Source organism: Lonchura striata, chromosome 7 (assembly GCF_046129695.1).
Source record: "Lonchura striata isolate bLonStr1 chromosome 7, bLonStr1.mat, whole genome shotgun sequence".
NCBI lineage: Eukaryota > Metazoa > Chordata > Aves > Passeriformes > Estrildidae > Lonchura > Lonchura striata.
Genome location: NC_134609.1, coordinates 18,245,048 through 18,267,977, shown reverse-complemented (window position 1 = coordinate 18,267,977; position 22,930 = coordinate 18,245,048). Strand labels below are relative to the sequence as shown.

The 22,930-nt window shown below is 34.8% G+C and overlaps 1 protein-coding gene across 1 annotated transcript in view; it reads left to right on the top strand.

The window, feature by feature from the left end:
* ADGRA1 (adhesion G protein-coupled receptor A1) overlaps positions 1–22,930 on the top strand; it is a 253,537-nt gene that overhangs the window by 93,289 nt on the left and 137,318 nt on the right. Inside the window, exons 4-6 of the mRNA XM_021536446.3 lie at positions 2,514–2,585; positions 10,275–10,346; positions 11,111–11,274. Of these exons, the coding sequence (XP_021392121.3) occupies positions 2,514–2,585; positions 10,275–10,346; positions 11,111–11,274 (308 nt within the window). The remainder of the gene's footprint in view (positions 1–2,513; positions 2,586–10,274; positions 10,347–11,110; positions 11,275–22,930) is intronic.

Genomic DNA, 22,930 nt, shown 5'->3' with positions numbered 1-22,930 from the left:
TAAAAATGAGCGCTAATTGTTGCTTTGGCCGCGCACTCTAATGACACAACCCTGACCTCTTGTGGGAAAACCAGAAACCTGTGCAAGTCACGGGCTGCACATCCACAGACTGCACAGGTGCAGCCTTTAGGTCAGCCAGGAGAAAGGAATAAAGGGAGAGGAACCCATCAGGCGTTGGACAAGAGAGAAGAAAAGACTTCAGCACAGTAGAATTGGCAATGTTGAGTTTTGTCATGCCAAATTTCAAAAAACCCCGTTGCTAAATAACAAATAACACTGGGAGCAATCTAGAGACAGAGAATTGTTTAACGGCTGGACTACCACGTTTGATAGAAATCTCTGTATTTCCATGGTAAACGAGAAAATATCTTCTCTCCTTCAGTGTGCAACTGTTGGGGAGGAGACAGTAGAGCAAAAGGAATAAATAGTGTAAACTCCTGTTGAATACTGAATACAGTAATTACTTTAAGACTGTACATTCACATCTTTTTATTTCCTGTGTAAAATATAAATGATGCTGAGAAAAGCAGAAGCTGATGTAATGTGGGCAACTGCCAGAGAAGTGCCTATGACAAGTCAGACAGACAAGCCACAGGCTGTCAGAATGTTTTCTTTGAAGGATTTGGAGAACTGTTGTAATTTGTATTTGAATGACAAACTGAATTTTTTTAAGGGTTTACTCAAAAATTAATGGAAATTGAAAATTTATGAATCACTAAAATTATGGCATTTGGTTATTAAACACAGAAGAGTTCTCTAGCATCAACTTTGTGAGTCAGCATTAGTAAGTTAAATGTTTAAATCCTGAAAAGGAGCACCAGCTTTGTACATATGAACTGAATTTTGTTTAATGTAACAGGTATTATTCTAGGGAAAAGTGTAGTAAGTTGCCTTTTCTTTTTGTTAACTTTTTTTGAAAACATGCATTACAATACAGAAATTTCAGTCACTGCTATATAACTTCTTATGAAAATAACATTTATTGAAAAAAACTTTGAGAAAACAGTGTTTAGTCTTTAATTTTGGTAAAAAAAATATTTTAGTGCGTGCCCCTCTTAAAGAAATATGCACCCATATTGCATATATTAGTGTAGACAAAATCTGCTTTTGCTACCCAGATTATGTCCCACATTGTGAAGCAATTCTTCCATATGTGTTCAGACTTTGCCTAGGCAAAAGTAAAGCATTACCCAACCAAGAATTCTTGGTAGTTTCTTTTTCTGTCTTCTAATAGAAAGATAAGTACATGAATATATATGTACTTGTCTTAAACTTGCATTTTTAGATTTGCTATGTAGCTTTTAGTGGAATGTGAAGAATAATGCTAACATGAAATTATATTGTATCCTCAGTATTATCTCAGCTGTTCCCTCCTTAGTATCTTTGACAAGCATTTAAAAAATGTTTTCATTCTAATGTGAAGTTTCATCATATACTTGCACAACAATATATTCTTTGTCTGATAGAAGACGACTTCATAGTGAACTCTAAAGAGATTGCCTTCATTTTCCAGCTAATTGAATGTGTTCCCATGAAAGCAGTAACTGGATTTGTCAAACTACAACCTTTAGTCTTCCATTTGATTACTTTAGTGTTCGCATGTATCAGTAGCAAAATATGGAATCTGCACAATGTAATAAAGGAATCAGAAAACTACCTCTAATTCTAAAACAACAAATACATTCGCATCAATTGTAATATTTTTCTTTACTGCATGATCACTTAAAATCCTTATGTAATTGCAATTATTTTTTAAAAAATATACTTGGTGAGAAGGAAAATTTGGGTCAAGGTTGAAAAACCAAATACATAAAAATTAAACTCTAATCTGCCATGTTTTTACAACAATATGATTGCTTATACCTGTCTTTGTCTCCTTCCTGTAAGCATCCTGTGCACTATATTGCATGTATGGCTTATACAGAAAACATTTTTTGCTTTCTGTAGGCACATGTAATGGAATGTAATGCCTTTTACTTTTTGTGCTCTCAGAAAGCCACAGTATTGCTCTTGAAAGAGCTTGCCAAGTGCTTATCAAAACTGACCTCACTAGCTCCAAAATTAATTGCCTTCTGGTTTCTGTGGTTTCAGCTAGAAAGGCTGCTGTTAATGAGATGAAACATGAGTAAACATTAAAAAAAAGAAAAAGTCAGTTTTGGCTGAATATTGCATGGAGCAAAATGCATAGTATTCTTCCTAAGTTAAAAACTGCAGGTGCTAATAACTAAGATCAGGAAAATTCTGTATATTTGTAATACTGCTTTGCTTTTATTTACTACATATATATAAAAAGCCATTTTTATGAAATTAGAAGTCACAGTATGATTTGTGGAATATTGCTCAATAATGTTAATATAAAAGTTATTTAATTCAGTTATGTTACATTATGAGAAAAGGTTTTATTTCTTATTTGTCTCTAACTCCTTAAGTATTAAAAATACTTTGTGTGATTACATAGGTTTGTATATAAATAAGATAGACTCAATGTTTCATGGGATTTTTGTTTGTTTCAGGGATCTTTCAAATAACAGAATTGGTTGCCTAACACCAGAAATGTTTGTTGGACTTAATAATCTTCACAAACTGTGAGTATGACACCAGTTTTATTTTAAACAGAAAAAATCTCAACTGTCACATGACTGGCTTGAGTATAGTTGGCAAGAAAATTACATTATGAGAAAGTTGTTGGTTTTCTACTAAAAGGCCCCTGTCCTGAGCCTTTGATTGTGATGAGTTGATATTTTAAATATGTTTTCTCTATTTCAATTGTAAAATCTGTCAGAAATGCAAAGAATTCAATTTAATTTCCACATTAAAAAGAGGCTAAACATGAAATTTCTGTTTCTAAGAAACAATTAAAATAAGTTGGTTGTAAATTTCCCGTCTGGGAAAGTGGAAATTCATAGGAAAAATCCTGGTTTAAATGGACATTTGACTGAGCTCAGGAGGGCCCTGTATCTTTATTCAGACCTGTCTTCTGTCTTCATTCCTGAATGAGAAATAAATTCCTATACTGTATCCTATAGTATAGTCATTCCCATAGTATGTGTCAAATCTCATACTTTATTTTCATCCTTTCCAGCCAGTTATGGCATTTCCTTGGACAAACAGGGAAATCTTTCTAGAAAGATATGCCAGCAGGTCAAGATAACACCAGGTAAAAGGCTGAAGTCTGGCACAGTTACAGATCCCATTAATGAGAGTAACTATGCCAGGTCTTCTCTGTTGAAAACAAATGAGAACAGAGGATGGGAAGAGCCTTGATATCACATAATGAACAGGTGCAACCTGCCCCTCTTTTTACTCATCTCAGATGATGTGCCAAATTAGGCAAGCCCAACTCAGCTGTTGAGGGCTTTTATCTCTGCCTTTGTTGTGCACAGTGAAGATGACTGTGACTATAAAACCAGATTACCTTGGAAGGTAAGTTGAATTCAAAATGGTGAAGTCATGTTACTAAATTGAATGTGTTTCTAGTTGCTAGGAACAGACTCAATAGAAACTGTTCAAATCCATGCTCTCTCAGAAAGATCTGATATTCCCATTCACACATCTGTAAGACCCCATCTTAAAAGTGAATTAGAAGTTCAGTACAGAACAACAGTCTCTTGGTGGCAAAGAACAGAAATTCATTCCCAGAGAGTGCACAGCAGTTGGTCTGTGACAGTTTTTGGCTGTACTGTCCCTTTTCTCTGAAGCTCAGGAAAGAATGGGGCAGTGTATCCCCACACCCTTCACTGATGCCAGAGATGCTGGAAAAGGCACAAGGTGCAGCCTGACTGCCCGTGGTTACAGGGCTGATCAAACCACACCAGCACAGTTTCCTTTTGTACAATTTGCTACATACCTGCTATTTCTGGTAGCCTGAGTATCTGTCCTAGCACTGGCAATTTTTTTCTGAGCTGTAAGGACCAGAGAAAGACTCACCAGTTCCCTCTGCATAGTCATTAATGTTGTATTTTCTTGCATCCAGTCCTTTTGTGCCCTAACTTTCATTTTGAAATGGCTGTGATTAAGAGTTAGCTGTATAAATTTCTTTCTGAGGCCCAAGTTTATAGCAGAAATTTGAATAACACATTTCTTAAGTGTAGCTCCCAAGTGTCAGTCTAGTAATATTTTTCACTTTTAATAATGTTATTTAATGAATTACAAGTCCTTTCATGTTTAAGAAGGTTCATATCTTCTTGTTCTCTTAATGTGGACCAAACTTTGGTTTAGTTATTGTCAGGTTTCATGTTCATGTTCTCTTAATGCTGTGAGGCAGAGTCATTGTTGAAAGCTCTAAATGCAACCACTCAGAAGACCATTTCTGCAGAGCAGTCTTAGTTCCCTCCTTTCCATCTTGTCCATTATCTTACTTTGTTTTACAGTAAATGCACTTAACACCAGGTCTTTCACGCTTTTATGGATATGATGTCCATGCTTCAGTGAAAAAATTATGATTCTGGTAACTGGAGACCTCTTAGTCTGGCCTCTTTCTATTTTATAAGTGAGTTTTGAAAGAAAGAAAAATGGGAAAAAAAAGTTGGCAAATCAGAAATTGGTAAAAAATCAATATGTGGCTTTAGATGGTGTATAATGTATAAAAATATCTTTAATCTTAAGAATAAGTAATGTGATAGATTTAGGCTGTATATAATGCCTACTCTTTAATAATCTCTTAGTTATAATAGAGTAGCATTGCTGAAGTATCTTTTGGACCATGTCTTAGCATACTTTCCAGATTTTAAATTCTTCCTGTCATTTTGATAAGCATTTCCTGTTATCTTCTCTCCAGTTCTTTGACCTTTTCAAAAATTGAATTTTTTTTTCAAGATTTAAGATTTGGTTGGATTAAATGGATTATTAAATGGACTAAATGTATTAACATTTAGTCTATGTTCCACTTTTCTTATTTGGGTTTTAAATTGCATTTCTAGCACTGACCTAATAAATAGGTCCATGCTGCACTGTAGTCTATGTGGCCTAGTGTTTTATTAATGACTTCATTTGTTTTATTAGTAGTAGTATTTCAAAAGGGTATATTTTGGAAATCAGAGGCTTAGTAAAAGTTTAATCTACCTTATCCTTTTGTCTGAAGTGAATCATTTCATGACTGCTATGTTAAAAGCTGCAGCTGCCTTGCAGGGATTGTCCTCCTCACTGAACCAGAGTCAAGAGTACCACCACTCCTGGTGGCTCACTGATTATTTTGTGAAGAAATGTAGCCACAGTGCCAATCAAGAGGAACTGTCCCCTGCCATTCAGAGTACCACACATTCCTCAATCTCAGAAATCTCATCTAATGTCCTAATGCTGGTAGTAATTATTTGGACTGAGATCTCAATTTGCTTGTTGTGTAAGAGATCATTGTTAGTGGACTGCAAGCTGATGCTGCCTGGTACTTTTCTAACACTGTAGCTTTGTTTGCCTTAGATGTTTATGAAGAGCCATACTTTTTAAACATGTTTAAATGACAATAGGTCACTTTTCTGTTCCTACTGTTACCTCTGAATTGTGTTTACCTGCTGCCATTTGAGAGGTATGAGAAAGCTGTTCTCTGGAAAGGTTATGGAGCAGCATTTACTCAGTGCAGCATCAGTGTTTGTAACAAGGAAAAAATGGCAAGCTCTTAAACATGGAACTGGTTTCATAGCCATTTACTGAAGCAGAAATATAATGATGTATAGATATGTGTTGATTTATGTAGTTGTTGATTTGGTAATTAGAGCTCCCCTGTGTTATGCTAGCAGAGATGAAGTGCAGAACAGAAGAATCTTTGCAGGCTGTTATCAAAACCAGTAGGGAGAGCCGTGAGTCCACTGGTGGGAGCAAAGGACATAAATCTTTTCATGTGCCTTCTGTGAAGTACAAATATGGGATTTTCTTGTACTGTTTACAAGCACAAATGCCAGGTGAAACATAATAACACAATGTGTTTCACCCAGTCTTGTAAATCTAATTCAGTTTGAAAAAAAATAGAGTTAGAGCTGAAAAATCATCTCCAGGCCCAAACTAACACAGTGTGGCTTAGCCCAGTGATGTGATGCATGAATCTAAACTAAGTACAGTAAAAGTATGTTCAAATACTTCACTAAAAGGATGAGGACTGCCTGCGCTTTCAGGGATAATGCAGACACTCTTCAGTGGGCTTGGTGGTTTTGTGCAGTCTAATTTAGAACAGGACAACCTACAGAACTGATTAAAGAAGAAATAAATTAGTAGTATCATCTTGTATTGTTTTTATACATGCAGACACACAGAAACCACAAGAAATGGTCAGCTTCTTGATGATGTAGAGAAGACTTTTACTCCATTTCAGTCTGGAGGTGTATGTCAGGAAACAGAAATTGAATTCAAAGTTACTAATGAAACCTTAAATTTCATAAAGGCTCTGAAATTACTGCATCCAGTGACTTCTGATTATCTTCCTTAAGATCAATCTAATTTTTACATCCTCTTGGATTTGGTAATTTTTACTCTGTAAAATGATTTCAAAATGCCTTCCTGTCATAGGACAGATGCAGCTGACAGTGCCTCAATATGAGAGTAGATTTATTATCTTAGAAGATAATAAATCTATTCTAGATATTATTATCTTCTAAGATACTAGTTCACCTCTTTTGGTTAATATATAACCATTTGGCTGTTTTTATGCTGTGATGAGGTGCATGTATTCTTAACTAGGAGTGACATAATTGAATGCAACAAATCTTCCAGATCTCTTTTGGACCCGATGTTTCGGTGCTTTGTTCCAGAATTAAGTATGCAAATATATTTCGGGTAGGTAATGGAGCTGCTATCTACATTAATTCTGTTTATATTTAATCTAAGTATTAAGAGCTGTGGAATACTTGGATGATGCCACTGTGCTGATATACCAGACTTCATTTATTTAGTCCCTCATAATCTTTTCAGGTTTCAAAATGTTGCAGCCTGAAATCTTTTTCAACAAGTAGCTACTGCTGGACTTTCCCTCTGGAGGTTCAAACCCAAACTTCATCATTGCTTCCAATTTTTTTATTAAACTATATCTGATTTACTCTTCATTCTGTCTCTGAATCATCATCAGCAGTTAGCTCTGTGATAATATTGTACTGCAATATCTTGTGTGACCTGATGTCATTGCACCAACTAATCACTTTGTATGGTGCCAGAAATAAAATAAAAACCACTAACACAGTTAATCAAACATACCCCATTTCAGCAAATAAGGAAATACACAATATATAACCTGACCTTTCTGTATTTCTGTTGTCATTTTTTACACCTCCTGTCCCACTTTTTTTTACTTTTTTTTTTTTTTTTTTTTTTTGCACAGGTTAGTCTGTTACCAATGTATTCAACTTTTGCTTTTTAATGCTGCTCTTAAGAAGGAAGCAGTCTTCATATTCATATGCTTCTACTTCTATCTATATTCTGCCCCAAATGGTACTTTGACACATGAAACTCATTTTTGATGGTTTTGTGACAATTGTCATTTATATTAAAAATTTTGGCGAAAGCGCTTTATTAATTTCTGTAAAAGCACAAATATTGGTATATGAGAAAAAAAGTCTAGGACTTTCTAAGTAAGACTGAAATGTTTTACTTCTGATAAAACTGAAAGCACATCTTTCTATTAATGGAGTGAGTTAATGGCATAATAAGTGCTATGAGCTTTGGAGTGCATTAATTTGTTATATTTGAAATATTTGCAACAAGATGTTACACATGTTTTTAGAATAAATACCCTTTCAAATCAAGCTAGAGTGGGATTTTAGGACACCTGAAATGGAGGAATTTTACAACACTATATACTTGACAATATTTTAATATATAATATAAATTATGTGCACTAAGAAAACGGGTATTTATGGAGTGCTGAGAAATGCATGAGTTATTTGGGTGATTTGAGAAGATTTCTATAATTTTTGTTAAAGAGCAATCTATTTCCACTGGAGGATATCCAAATATTGTAATTATGTTTCTTGGACATAGAAATGTGTTTCTTTTTGATTTTCACAGCACTGTGAACATGATCTTAATTTGCTAATTATTAGTAGTAATATGGAAACTTTAAACCAGGTCATTGCCAGAAGAATATGAAAAGTTGATTAGGTGGATTTCTGCTGATGTCACTGTCAGGAACTCAATTATTCCAGCACTTGATAAAAAGAAATTCTATACTAATTATACAGTCTTCTGTAAATGTAACACAGGTCAGGAATTTTTTGGTTGGCATGGTGTAGGTCAGGTCTGTCTCGATGTCTTGGTGAATTTTGTAAAAAAGCTCATGGATTCAATCCCCACCAAATGAGCACCTCTGGCAGGGGCTCAGGTGCATCTGCTGAACCCTGCTATGTACACTGTACAAGTGACTTGCAGTTTGTCCCCAGTTCCTAAAATACTGACCAGACATAAAACTTTCCTTCAGTCCAAATGGAATTACCAAACTTCACTCTTGGTGCTCTGTTTCTTTTGCCATATGAAGCCTGGCAAGCTGTTCAAGGCAGAGCCTGGGGTTTGCATCCGATTTAAAACTTCCTGTGCTGGAGAGGGCAGGGCAGAGGACAGGACTGGGCAGACTCTTTCCCCATCTTCAGTTCAGGACTTACTGACTGTCCCCTGTCAGTAAATTTATACTCTCTAACTGCTTACATATTGCTGGAACCACTTGTGATTTACTTCAGTGTAAATGTCAGGGTTATCAGTTTCTGATCTAGTCTTTTTAATGTCTCAGTTCACTGAGCTGCTGCAGCATATGCCTTGTCAGGCCTTACATCCAAAAAAACCACGTAACTAGGTCCATCTAATTTTAAGAAAAGAGGTTAAATGTGTCTTTGAAATGCTCAGTATTTTTAGTTTCCTGTTGACAAATTGAAAATATTAAAGGTAGAAAAATATGTATCTACATGCAAACATTCATTTCCTTCAGACATATCCACAATTAAAGAGGTACTTGAAAGTTCTTCCAAGTGCTTTGTACCTCAGCTGTCTTAAGGTGCACTGTTAAATAAAATCATAAAAATTAATTCAGTTATATCAGCACATCTCATCATCACTCAATAATTTCATTTTATGTTGCTGAGCCAGTTTATTTTTATACTCTATTACCAGAATTTTGTTTTAAACTACTAAGAAATTTTAAAATGTTCAGTTGCATACAAAAATCAGGTTTCTTGAGTTTTGTCTTTATTACTTTGGTTCCTTACCTGTTTAAGATCTCTTGCAGCTTGATAGATCCCTGACTGTGAGCACATTGCTCATGATCTGACTGTCACTCTTCAGTTTAGCTTACATTCTTTGTAGACAAAAGAGAAGTAAACATAACAATTATAACAACATCCTTTTTAAAGAAAAACTAATAAAACCATTTTCTTTGCCAGTCTGCTATTTTTTTTTTCCTGTATCTGCAGCATATCTCCAGTGAAGAGCTCTGAAATTTTCCTGATAACTGAATTTTTGTAACCAATTTTGAATTCAAACACATAGTGTTCAGGCACTGGACAGAAAGGAACATATATCAGTATTTCATAAGTAGGTAATTCATATGCTCTGAAATGTTAATCTTGGATATGCATTAATTTTTAAGTTTATGGGTATAGAAAAATACATTATTACTTGGCTATTAAGCATTTAATTTTTGTACTTCTAAGGCACTGGCAGAGCAATGCTGTTAAACTGTGTAAAAGTGAATTGCCTCTGTTTGCAAGTATTCAGCCTGAGCCATTCAGCCATCAAGACAAGAAAGAGCAGAGCAGTAATTAAAATGGAAATGACCTAATTTAAGGATGGGAAAAATTGGTGGGTTTAAAGTCCTTTGTAATAAAACTATTTGTGTAGTCACTTTGAAAACTCATTACTGTTTTAAGGAATTGCTTGAATTCTTTGGAACATTACTAAATTAAGACACTGTTTTGTTTCTTTAATTTGATGTGACATTCTGTCTACACAATAAAAATATAATATAGGTCTCACTGACTAATTATTTTATTATTACTTTTACTCAAATTCTAGAATATTCTCTTCTCAAATTCTATTCTCTTTTAAATATGTAGAAGTGTCCTCTTTATAAGACCAAGTGAATTGTATGTATTTCTGCTGTGAAAATAAAACAAGAGTGTGTGAATTGATTTAAATATTATTGTCACCTACCAAAACCAAAAAGCAATGTACCAAATTTAAATATGTTTTTACTGCTCTCAAGCAAGCAAAACTTTTTAATTAGCATTGGGAAAATTATATTCTATAACAATTTTCTTTTCTTCTTGTATTTGTTATAATCAACAGTAAATTGCTTTTCTTTTCCCTAGGAATTTGTCAGGGAACATTTTTTCAAGTCTCATGAATGGACTTTTTTCTGAGCTGCTAGCTCTGAAAGCCCTGTGAGTATCGTTCCTTTTGTTTGTAATCTCAAATACTTCAGAAACACATTAGAATAAACATAGCAGAGTTGAATATGAATTCAAGCAGGATTGTTTCCAGAGATGCATTCTAAAAATAAAATTTGCAGTATTTTGTTATTCATGTCTGGCTCCCTGTTGATGAGGTACCATCTTTATCTGTTGCAGGGAAATGGACAGCACTGACAATTCAACCCCATTCCTAACTAGCCCAATCTGGTCCTCCTGACTAGGATCCCCCTTTTATTTTTTTTTTTTCTTTTTGCTTTATAATCTTCTAATTTGCCATGGTTTCATGCATTACATTGTGTTAGGCCTCTAATTGCACAAAACCAGTAATGTTAAATATTTTTCGTGGAATTATACTAACAGTTCCTAGTTACTGATATGAATTTTACCTGCCTAAGATTTAAAAGTGTATACTGAATGTTTCTACTTAGAGGGGTTTTTAGTAAATGAAAGTATGTTATAATATGATTTTCTACAATAGCACAGACTCAAAATTATTTCTGTAGTCAATGATGCTGACCAGGAACAAAACCCAGAATTTTTGCATAATATTATGAAAGTAATAAACAGTGGGAAAATGTGTATTGGTTGTCTCAGACTATCTTTGAATTCATGCATCCATAGTTATGCATTAATCTGGAATTCTCTTTGGAATTAGATAATTTGAATTTAGCAGAAGAAAGTATGTTCATGGAAACTGCATGTTTACCAATTGTGGTTATTCTTTGCCTTTGTAGACATTTCAACACTGATTCACTGATTTGTGACTGTAACCTGAAATGGGTCTTGCAATGGGCCAGAAACGCTTCCGTCCGAATAGCAGAGGAAACAGTTTGTGCTTACCCCAGTGCTTTACATGGTTTGTCACTTTATAACCTGGAGGAAAACCAGCTGATATGTGGTGAGTTGTATTCTCATTTAGCATTACAAATTGAATCCAGAGAAAATATAAAAAAAGAATTGATCCAAAAAATAAAATAAAAATTAATAAATCTGACAGGTGTGTGACACAGAAGATACACCTGAGAATGAACGAGAACAGAAAAAAATAGAAAGTTCATATTTCATGTCTCAAGAACACCACTGTTCTGCAATGTATTCAGTAATATGCAATTATGACATAAAACATTTAACTATGATGCTAGTTCTACATTGTATTCTTCATGAAACTGTTGATTCCTACAGGAGTTTATATAAGATTTCTTTCAAGTTATGTATCTGACAGAGTGATATTAATGTCAAATTTAATTCTTGTATTTTTTATTTTTATCAACCTGTAACTATACATTTTATCACCACTTCCTGGGAATGAATAGAATTCTTAGAGTGAGCTTCAGTTAGGTGAATTCTGTATGAAGATCTAGAAATGAAATGTTTTTTGGATATTTTCCATCATAACAAACATGATAGATATGGTGAAGAAAACTCATTTCACACTGGGCATTGTCTAGCAATGAGCAGATTAAACCAGAGATTTTTAAAAGTATCACACTGCTGCCTAAGATGATGCCAGTAGGTTCCAGAATCAAAAGTCTAATTTCACACATAGTGGATGAATTTCAGAATCTTTGAATCTTTGACATGCTTGAATGACAGAAAATTGTTGAGACTGTAGCTTTGCTAATGTCTTTTGCAAATAAAAGGAGAGTCATGCATTTCTCCTAATAACCACAAGAAGAGTGATGTGTGTTGCTAACAAACATGTTTCTAACAGCAGGGAGATCAGAAGTTGCCTGGAATGATATATGGAGAATTGGTTTTAACAACAAATACATATGTTTATAGGTTGGATGAAATGTGAAAGGATGTGAATACTATCTACAGATGGTCCATCGGGTGAATTGTTAAGGAAACACAGATAGGTGTCTGGAGGCAAATATGGAATGAGCTCTTGTGAGTGCAAGGCAGAGACATTTCCAGTAGCCTGTGTTACCAAACATTTGAAATTCTGCAATACTCTTCAAATATTAAAGTCACATTTTATAAAGAGCCAGCATGGGCATCTTCATAGAGACCCATTTCTCAACACGAAAAATACTTCTAAAAGTGCTGGAATGATCAGAAAAGTGATTAAGGACTGTTAATTGGTATTTCCAGGTAACAACTGAATATAAATCTCTGACTTGTAGAGGAAATGAAACCAATTTCTCAGAATTTCATAATTTAACTCCCAGTAGGACTCCCTATCAGACTTTTAATACAAAATTTACAATGCCCACCTAGTTGTCACTCCTATTTACAATCTCCATAGAGCACTTAACAAGTGCTGTAATGACTGCCAGCAATTTGACTTTGCTTCCAATATCAGCAGAGAGTTTTACAGTGGTTATAATTGCTGAGCCTTCCACCAGCTCTGTAATATCTGCCAGGTATTTCATGGTGCTCAGAGTATCTGCTGGGTAGCTCACAGTGCCCAGAACATTTAGCGACTTCATTTTCAGTAAGTTAATTTGATTTTAGGCATAATAGAATGCTGTCTGGCACCAAAATAATAATAGCTATTGAGAATGATTTATAAATAATATGTGTTGAAATATGCACAGAGCTGATCAAATTAAACATATCTTAAAGAAAATATTGAGTAACTTAAAAATTATAAATTCCTTCATGTGAACATCATCCATACTGTCAGGTATTTCTAGACATTGATTTTCCTTCTACATGCTAAAAGAGGTCATGAGATATCACAGTCAGAAGATGAGCAAAAAAAGAAGAATGAAAGGGAAAAAATAAAATAGGAGAGAAATGGACATAGAGTTTTGTAGGAGAGTTAGAGAATGAACCGAAAAGTCAAGGTATGCGGACTCTGAATAGCTACAGAGAGCAGTTTGCTATCAGCTTTTTAGATTTATTTTATATGTTGAGGTGAGAAAAAAATTGTCTTTTGAATTTCTTCCTGGAAAATCTTTCTCACACATCTACTTACTCATGATATCCAAAGTGGTAAGTTGCCTGTTGGAAACAGTTAAATACCTGCTTTAGGGAGTTTTTAGAGCTAAGTAACTGCACAATTTTAGAATTCCCAGGGTTCTGCGTGCATATTTCACTAACAGCTTTTAAGAGCTACTTAAATCTTCTTTAACAAAACTCTCCAACTGTCAGATATGTTTGGTTATAAAACAATTCCTCACAATGTTGGAAATAAGGCTGAAAAGCTAGTTGGATGACAAAGTATGGTGTTGCCCTTGTCTTCGGCCTTAAAGACGAGGGACTGTGATGAATTCATAATGGTATGGACAAAGGATCTTTCTGAAAATGGTTGTGAGATTGGCTTCATGCAGTGCTTTGTTACTCTTTCTCCAAATACAAGTTACTCAATTTCCAGGAGGAAAATGATATTTTCCTGAATATGAGTGCAACAAATTTCTAATTTTCCTAATTATGAGTGCCAAGGTCTGATAGGAGTCTGAGATTTTTTTTTCTGGCTTACATCACCAGGAGAGATGGATTCTCTAGACCAAATTCTTCACTCAGGAAAGACCCATATGAGTTTTTGTCTTACGCGGATTATGAAAGATTGCTCTTAAAGCTGGGTTTTGATTATTTATACTGATGAAAGAGATATTAGAATTTAGTTTCTCAGTCTCAAAACTGTATTGATGTTACTGAACAGCATGAATAAGTTAAAATTCAGTTGTTCTGCAAATAACAATTGACATATAACTGTGATGGAGTGCTTTTCTGTTAAAAAACGTTGACTCATCATAACAGATGTTTTCAAAAGTGCTGACTTTCTTTTTTCTTCCAATTAGATTTTATTTAAAAGTTAGAAAGCAGTTGACATAATATAAATAATATTTAGATAAATATTTTGACTAAAATGCTGAAAATATTTACTAAATATTTCCAAAAAAATATTGCAGACATCAAAGTACAAAAATAATTTTATGGTGCCTTAAGACATTTATTTATGTATTTATTTATTTATTTATACCACAAAGAAAATTATCTAATTCTCCTGGGACAGAGTGCTGTTCCTCATACAGATCTCCTGCAAATTAAAATCTTGGGTTTTGAATATGCTCTACTGATGTTTATAACAAAGTAATTGAGAACATGTTATTATTCACTTCTGTTAATTAAAAAAGAAACTGCTTGAAAAGAAAATATAAATGAATATTGAGAAACATTGGTTTTGGTTTTTTTTTGCTTAGAGTTTATTGCATTAATACATAATAAATTACATTTTTATTCTTTATCATTATGGATTTTTTCATGCAATTTGAGTTTTTTTGGTGTCAGTAGCTTTTCTGATTTCTGTGGTCTACTATTCTAATCCTGGTCATGATATGGTTGCATGGACTATAAAGCAGACAGGTTCAAAGAACTAGAGGTAGTATCTTGTCGGTTCTCAGGAAATCTAAATGCAGAGAAGAGTCTACATTGTTTTCTAGTGGTTTTGCTGTAGTCAGCCAGATGGTTTGCTGTGCATGCATTCACATCGTTGCATCACAGCACATTCAGACAAGCTCGTTCTGCTGCATGACACCTTTCCTGTAGTGTCCTTACCTTTCCTGTAGTGTCCTTACCTTTCCTGTAGCTGTCCTTACCTTTCTGAGCTGTGTTGTGAGAAGTCTGCCAGAAAGCCCCATAAAACAATCTTGCCATAAAACAATCTTAAACAGTCCTGGTGGCTCTCAGGCCACAGTAGCAGAGCTTGCTCTGACTCTTTGCATCTGACCCCATATGAGATGCTGGCTAAAGGTAATCCCCAAAAACTGTTTTTGCCCTTTTTCTCTGCATCAGTGTAAAGCTATGCGCAGGTCTTTTCCTTGGAAGAAACAAATCAATTGCTTCTCTCTTTATTATGCTTCTGCATTGAATGTTTCTGTTTCCCACTTCCTTATTATCTGTGTTGAATTGAATGGGAGAAAATCTCTTTCCATGTTGAGCTGCTTTAACACAGGACCGTAGGACAAGAGTTACAAGAAGTTCTAAGATACAGATATTCATTCACCTATAGTCTGCACATCTCTGAAAAACCCATGCAATATTTACAACCAGCAAACTGAGACAATTAGCAAAGCTAGTATTAATACATGTTGTCCATATACCATCCTCAGCAAAGAAACTTCAAAGGTAAAGGAAACACTTATAAGCACAAATGTTAGATACACTCCTTGAAGACACAGTCTTAGGTGAAAATATGGTAGAAATAGAACTTGGAAAGCACAGAGTAAGAGCAAATTGCAAGACAAATATCTCAGCTGAGTAATTTTCCTTTCTTGTATTGACATGGGTGAGATAGCATCTGGTTTTAGGTATCATCTCATCTACCATAAATGCTTCCTGAGTCACAGGAGCCTGTTTTTCAGAGGTGGAGTACCCAGAGCTTCAGTATCCAGGAGCTTGGTTTGAATTCTCTTGTTGCTCTGTGTGCTTCACATTCATGAAAATCAACTGTAGGGTGTTTCGCAGAGGGATTATTAAAGTAAATTATTTTGAAAGTATGTATTATGCCAGAATGTGTGTTCTGTCCATGGGTGGTGCCTGTGTTGGTTGTGATCCATAGAACTCTAAGTATTTACATCAGAGTGAGAAATTCTTTGGGTTGGTTTATAATTTACTAAAGCTTTCATAGTCAATTAGGACTTTCACTGGAGATGGCAAGGCGTGAACACTCAAAATAGAATTGGAGTTTTGTCTGTGTAGGATCTGTATGGTGAGGTTTCTGCCATGCCTTAGGGGGCTGTCTGCTGAGGAAAGTGTTAGCACTGCTCTAGAATAAAAATCCATCCTATTTAAAATACAGATAAGAAAAGAAGATAATAGTTGTGAGTGTCCAATAGTGTTTGAATTATTACTCAGTCTCTGAATTCTGTAAACTACCTTAGTTTAAAGGGTTAACTCATGAATTAAATTAGGGAGTTCTGACTCATAAAATATTATTGAAATGTCTGGGGAAGGATAGACTCCCTACTTAGGATGGACACTTCAAAGGGAGGAATATAAATCAAAGAGGTAAATCCTTTTCTGACTTCTGTATTCTGTAATAAAATTCTTTAAATGTTTCATAGAAAATGTGAATAATTTATTGAAAGGGAGGAGATAAAGTTAGGGAATTGTTTATACTTAACCAGCAGCTTGTCTTTTGTAGTTTGCCTCACTTCACTGAGAATCAGAGTATCTGCTCCCCCAAAGGAGCAGAGTCAAGCTAAAATGTAGGTGCTTTGCTCTGATGCTCCATACCTGTTCATATTGAAACTTGTGCAAAGCAATAAAAAAAAGAAGAAAACACAATTATATGCTTTATGCATTCATTCTGCTTGTGTTCTTAGAGATTTCTTGTCCATTTTAAGATTCAATTTCTTACAAAGGTAGGAAGTATTTCATCATTACCTATCTACTGTCACATTTTCTAATCTGCATTTCTTATGCCTAAAGATCAGGAGAACATTCAGGTATATTTCTCTCAGGCCACATGCTTCTCCCTAGTCTATTTTTATAAGTATTTTTTTCTTTTTTGCAATCTTACCTAAAGCACAAAAGAATTTGGAACATTTGAGAAATTTTAAATCAGTTATAGTAATACCACGGGGGAAAAAATAAAGCATTTTCTTTTCTACACTTCCTCTGTAAAGTACTTTCATTTTTTTGAAGCAGCTTTCTTTTTCCTTGACACAGATTCTTAAAACAGAGTGTGGCTTCAAATGCTTTCTCAGCAATGATAGTGTTGTTTTATATTCTGTATTTGTTGAAATGTCTTTATAATTTTACCTGATGTAATTCACATTGTTTCCCCATCATTCCTAGCAGAGTAAGTTAGTATCCACTGTCCAATAGTAAGAACACTGAAAGAAATATGTATTTTTGAAATGCTGAAAAAGGAAAAAAAAACTAGATACTGGGAAATTTTGTCTCTGAAAGAAATTTTTCAACATTTAAATTAAATCTTAAATCAACTGAATTAAGTCTCAATCTGTGTCATCTTTTTAAGGGTATTGTCAACTATCTTGTGTTAGGCATATTGGTTAAAAAGTGAGATTTGAAATTCCTTTTTTCATGTGGTGCCAAAAATTAAATATCTACACTCCCATTCAAGTCTTGAAATTATAAATATATATTTTTGCACATAGATGATTGTTATAAGTTTATATTTTTCTATGTAAAATGTATTGCAAGAAAAACCAATAGCTTAAAATTAACAAGGAGTGTTTTTTCATTTATTTTTCTCATTGTACACAAAACATATTTTTGGTAACATCTGTTACTTACTTATACTTAGGGACAGGTTTGAGATTATCATTTCAATAATTTCTTCATTAATTTACAAGTCATTCTTACTACATTAACACAGTGTAAATATTGAACTGTGTGGGGGTTTCAGTATGTAGTAACTGACTAAACTCAAAACCTCAAGCAGGAAGGATGATGGATTAATTAGCCAGATTTAGATTTCAGTCCTGCAGTTTCTTGGCAGTCCACAGGTTGCTTGCTGCATTCATGCAGAGCATCATTGTCTTCCAGAATATGCAGGATCAAGACTTCAGCTGTAATTCTGCAGGGAGTACCTAATCACATGAATAGTTCTAATTATGTTAAAATAGGAATATTCACACTAATAACCTTTCACAGGATTAGGTTTTGCAAGATATGGATAGTGATACAATTAGCAGTATTTAAATCCTCTTCCAATTACTTTTGTTTTACAATGTTAGCAATTCAGGATTTTCTTTAATAAGAAAATACTCATAATAACAGAATGTATATCAATAAGATAATAAAACTGTATATTTTGGTCTTTAAAATATATATGGGGTAAATTCGTTTTATGTCAGAGTTAAGTGGCCATTTGTATATCAAAGTTGGTTTCCATATTATCATTTGGTTATATGAAATAAACAATGCTTTAACCTTTTGTCTCCAAATTCTAGATTTCTCATCTAATATAATCAGTCTCAAAATGGGGGGAAAAGGACTATGTTGCCCTAAATTTAGTATGAAACATTATTATCTAATTTCTTTAGTGGCAGTGTAGAACACTGTTGTAAGATTGGGGCCATAAAATTAGTAACGGTTAAATCTTATAAATGTGAAATAGCAGAAATATTAAAAAGTTCATTTGGGGATGAAATTTTATTACAACATATTTTCTTGCATTTGTGCTCATACATGAAAATTCAGTTCAACAGAAATTTCATCCCTGAAATCTTGCTGATGTCAATGCAGAAAATGTACCCAGTTGTTTGTTTTTTTGGGTTTTTTTTCCATAGCTCACTTTATATACTGCATTAGAGGTTTTTAATGTACACTTGTGTCTTATTTTCTACATTGTCTTTGACTACTGTTCCAAAGATCATGCAAAATAGCTGGAGAAAAAATTATCCACAGTGGAGTGAGAATAGTAGTGAAATGAGGCCTTTTTAATCTTCAGACTCCTGCCCTTGAACACTTAGCTGGCCATATTCAAAAGTCAGTTGCTCATGAACAAAACAGTGTTAAAACAAACAGCCTTGACTACAACCCATTGAGTATCTCTGAAGCTATATTCTTTATTTATTATGGTAACATGAACATTAAAACACTAGGATTAAATTTTATACTGATGATTTTTAGGTAAAATTATATAAGATTTTTAACAAATCGATGTTAATATTGTCCAATAACAACACTTATTAGGGTTTGCTGTAATTAATCTTAATTGTTATCATAGGAAAACTCCCTATAAATCTTTCATCCTAATAATCTCTCCTTCAGTTAAGGGGACTATACCATAGTGGCATTTCACATTTCTATAGCACAAGTCAATATACAGCACTTTCTTTAATGTTTGTATAAAAATGTCTGTTGAGAGCTTTTGACACTGCCAGATGGGCTGAAAAGAGTTTGGAATGGAAAAATGTAATACTTCAACAGAACTGTTGCTCGTTCAGCTTTTCTTTTATAAATTAATTTTTTTTTTTACATTCTGGCGTAGATGAGAACTCATGCAGCCTTCTGGACTCTGGGCAATTATCTGTGATCCGAGTGTGCAGTTATGATTTGAAAATAAAAAAAAAAAAATTTGAGGTTTGGAAAGATGAGTGAAACTGCGCTTCCCAGTTGGATAAAGCTAATCAGTGTATTTGATTTTACCTGTTGGACCTGTTGGAATGGGTCCAGAGGAGAGCCACTGGGATGATTGGAGACTTGGGGCATCTTTCCTGTGGGGAAAGGCTGAAGGAGTTGTGGTTGCTCAGCTGCAGCTGTGAAGGCTCCAAGACCTCAGTGCGTCCTTTCAGTGCCTAAAGAGCATTTATTAGAAAAATGGGGACAGACTTTTTAGTGGAGCCTGTAGCAATAAAATTAGGAGTAATGGTTTTAAACTAAAAGAGGATCTATTTACATTAAATATAAGGAAGAGATTTTTTACAATAAGGGTGGTGAGACACTCACAACGGGGCCCCAGAGACATGGTGGATGCACCACTCCTGGAAACATTCAAGGTCAGATTGGGTGGGACTCTGAGCACAACTGGGGAGCAAATGTCCCTGCTCATTCCAGGATCAGTTTAAAGGTGGCATTTAAAGGTCCATTCCAACCCAAACCATTCTATGATTCTGTGATTTTGTAGAGCTGGGTGCTTTACCTTTCCACTGCTCAGCCATTTTATTAACTGCAAGCTGTAATGAGTATGCAAAGCCATGAGCCAGCCAGTTCTCTTGCCATAAGGGTAATTTGAGTAATCAAAATTAGCTTTTTAACAGTGGGTTTTTGGCTGGTGCTGGGAAGAAATTTGTGTTGATGAATCTTCCAGTAGCATTGCTGTCAATATGTCAATTTCAGCATATGGCAAATAATCAAATGCTCTCCAGCTTCTGAAGTAGAGTTCTGGGACAATTTGAAAATAGAAAAAATTGAAAAGTTGCAGCAATTTTATTTAATAGGAGAAGAATTCAGTGATGTGGAAACTATTTTCCTATTCTTTTAGATTTCTGTGCCAGTGCAAGACAATGCAATTTTTTAATTGTTTAACTGGAACGAAACCTTGAATTTCATATTGTGGATATCTTTCAAGTAACTTAACATTTTGACAATTTAAATGTTATGGCATTTGACATTTATATTAAATAAATGAAACCTATTATTAAATGAGTGAAAGCTGTTACCTGTTTTTCATTGCCACTTGATTTCCTATCAAGTAAATCACTGTTATCATCAGTAAATAAGAAAGGGCTTTTTCTTGTGTTCCCTCACAAGACACAGTCCCTAGAACTGGTGCAAAAAGAATAATTTAGTTCTACAAAAGGAATCTCGAGAAAACACCTGTAGACAAAGACAGGTTAAATAACTTTGTCATGGTTGGAAATGTCATCCATCTGCTGAGTGCTGGATAAAACCTCTATTACTTGGATTTGGCAAAATTGACCAGATTTGAATTGTACATTCCCCAGCTCAGCCTTTCTTAGTTTCTATCTAGCTGTAAATTATTTTAAGTAAATAAAACAGATTCGTTATATAATTCAAGTGAGTCTTGAAGACTCATTTAAAGCTCATCTCAGCATATTTGCACCAAATTTTAGCTTCTGTTTTGTGTCTGTGGAATACCTCCATGAGGTTAGCTGACGCAGGTAACTGCAGCACCAGTAGCAATGGACTGTGACAGCCTGGGCTTACTGTCCTTCTAACTTATGATAAATCTTGTTTACTACTTCTGCTGATCTCCTTTGATGCTTTACAGAAGTTTGCAGGAGTAAAAACACGATAAAGAACGCGTAGCGTTAGGTGAAACAGCATGCTTGTCAGAAATTTTGCTCTGTGGTTAGTGGGTATCATTTCAGTGCAGCACTTATCATTACAAAAGAAACATAACCCCATCATTTAATTATAAGATGCTGGGAAGAGAAAAAACCCAACAACAAACCAACCAAAGCAAAACCACTGTTTGATACTCCTGTTTGAAAAGCATGTATGACAGTGAAAGGGACTGATAAAATGGTGTGGAATGTCTCTTGCCATGCCAGCATTCTGAATCTGGTGGAAATAAGAAGCCATTACACAAACAAAAGCTCTGCTTTTCCTGCAGTGAGTGGTAAATGAATGTGATACAAAGCTTTCTTGTCCCAAGCCCAAGAGACTTACCTTCTTCTGTTGTTTAATACATGTTGGCATCTGTATTTTCTTGATATTATGTTGAAATTGGAGCCAGGCACAGCTTTTATTAAAACTGAAGCTTGGCCACTGTCCTGTATTCATTCTTGACTTGGCACATGGTGCAGTCTGTGACCTTCTACACCAAACCTTTCCTTACTGCCAGCAAATTTTGCAACACAGAAACTGACGTTGTGCTGCACCTCCCTTTTTGGCAGAGCTGTTGGAGCAATTCAGATCACACTCTTTTCTCCAGTTCCTTTTGGTAAATATCAGATATAATTTGCACTGTCAGCAATTCAGATTTTTAACTAATGTTTTTCAATTTGTTTTTCCTCATTTTCATCTGTCCTTTTTCTTGGATTGGTTCCTTTGCTTTGTCCTCACTTCCAGCTTCCCCCCCACTGTGCTTTCCATGCACATTTCTTTCCCACTGAGACTGTATACAAATATTAGAGCTCTAACTCACACTTTTGTCAGCAGGATGTGCCGCACTCTGTAGGCACACTCAGTTCAAATAAAAAGCCCATTGGCAATACAATAAATCAAGTGATTAACAAGAAGCAAAATGCCAGCCTCTGTTTTTTTGGGGGTTTTTTTCTGTCCCAGAAGCTTGTGGTGCACTGTAGAAAACTGAATTTTCTACCAATAAACTGAAGTCAATCCTGAGACGTGAGCACTGTAGTGCTGAAGTGATGTGTGGGCAGCCCGGAGAAAGCTGTAGATTTTCCTATTTATGGTTGTGTGAAAAGTGTTGATAGCAAACAAAGCCAGATAATGAGGACCAGAAAAAGTATAGCAGAAAACTGTTTCTGGTAGGCTGAACAGCAGAAGGTGCTGGTGTAGTACAGGTTTATGCACTTAGTAGCTGTTTAAAGGTTATGCAGCAGGAAATGCAGCAAAGCTGGCTGGAGGTAGGACAGTTTCTCCACTACCTTGTGCTGATCATGTGGTTAATGACTAGCCAACTTTCTGTAGTGTTTAGACAGATCTGTTGCATGGGCCACGTTTTGTGCTTACAGGTTTGCTTTTAGTCATCCTCCCGGAAGACAGTAGTCTGCACTCATTGGAAGTGAATATTATCTAAAGATAGTAATATGGTACTTAAAAATGTAACTAAAATATGGGTAAAAATGCACTTTGTTATCTTTTCTATAAGCATATTTGTTCCATGTTTGTCAAGAAACAGCAGTATTTCCTTTGTACTCTTCTTTCCAACTTGTAAAACAAAATAGAAGGCCAAAATTAGATGGGAAATTGAAACACATTTAAAATCCCAAGAACTGAATTGTAAGGAAAAACAGGAAATACATTATGTGTGTACATGTGTATGAGACAAATTCTCCTATAAATATATTAAGGGCGCATGCATTGGAACATTCCTATAGAGCTTTAGTGCACCTTGCTATTTTTCTACTTTTGCTAATTGTTTTTAAAATAATTTCTATTTTCTATTTCTTGGACACTGCATGCATTAAAATATGCAG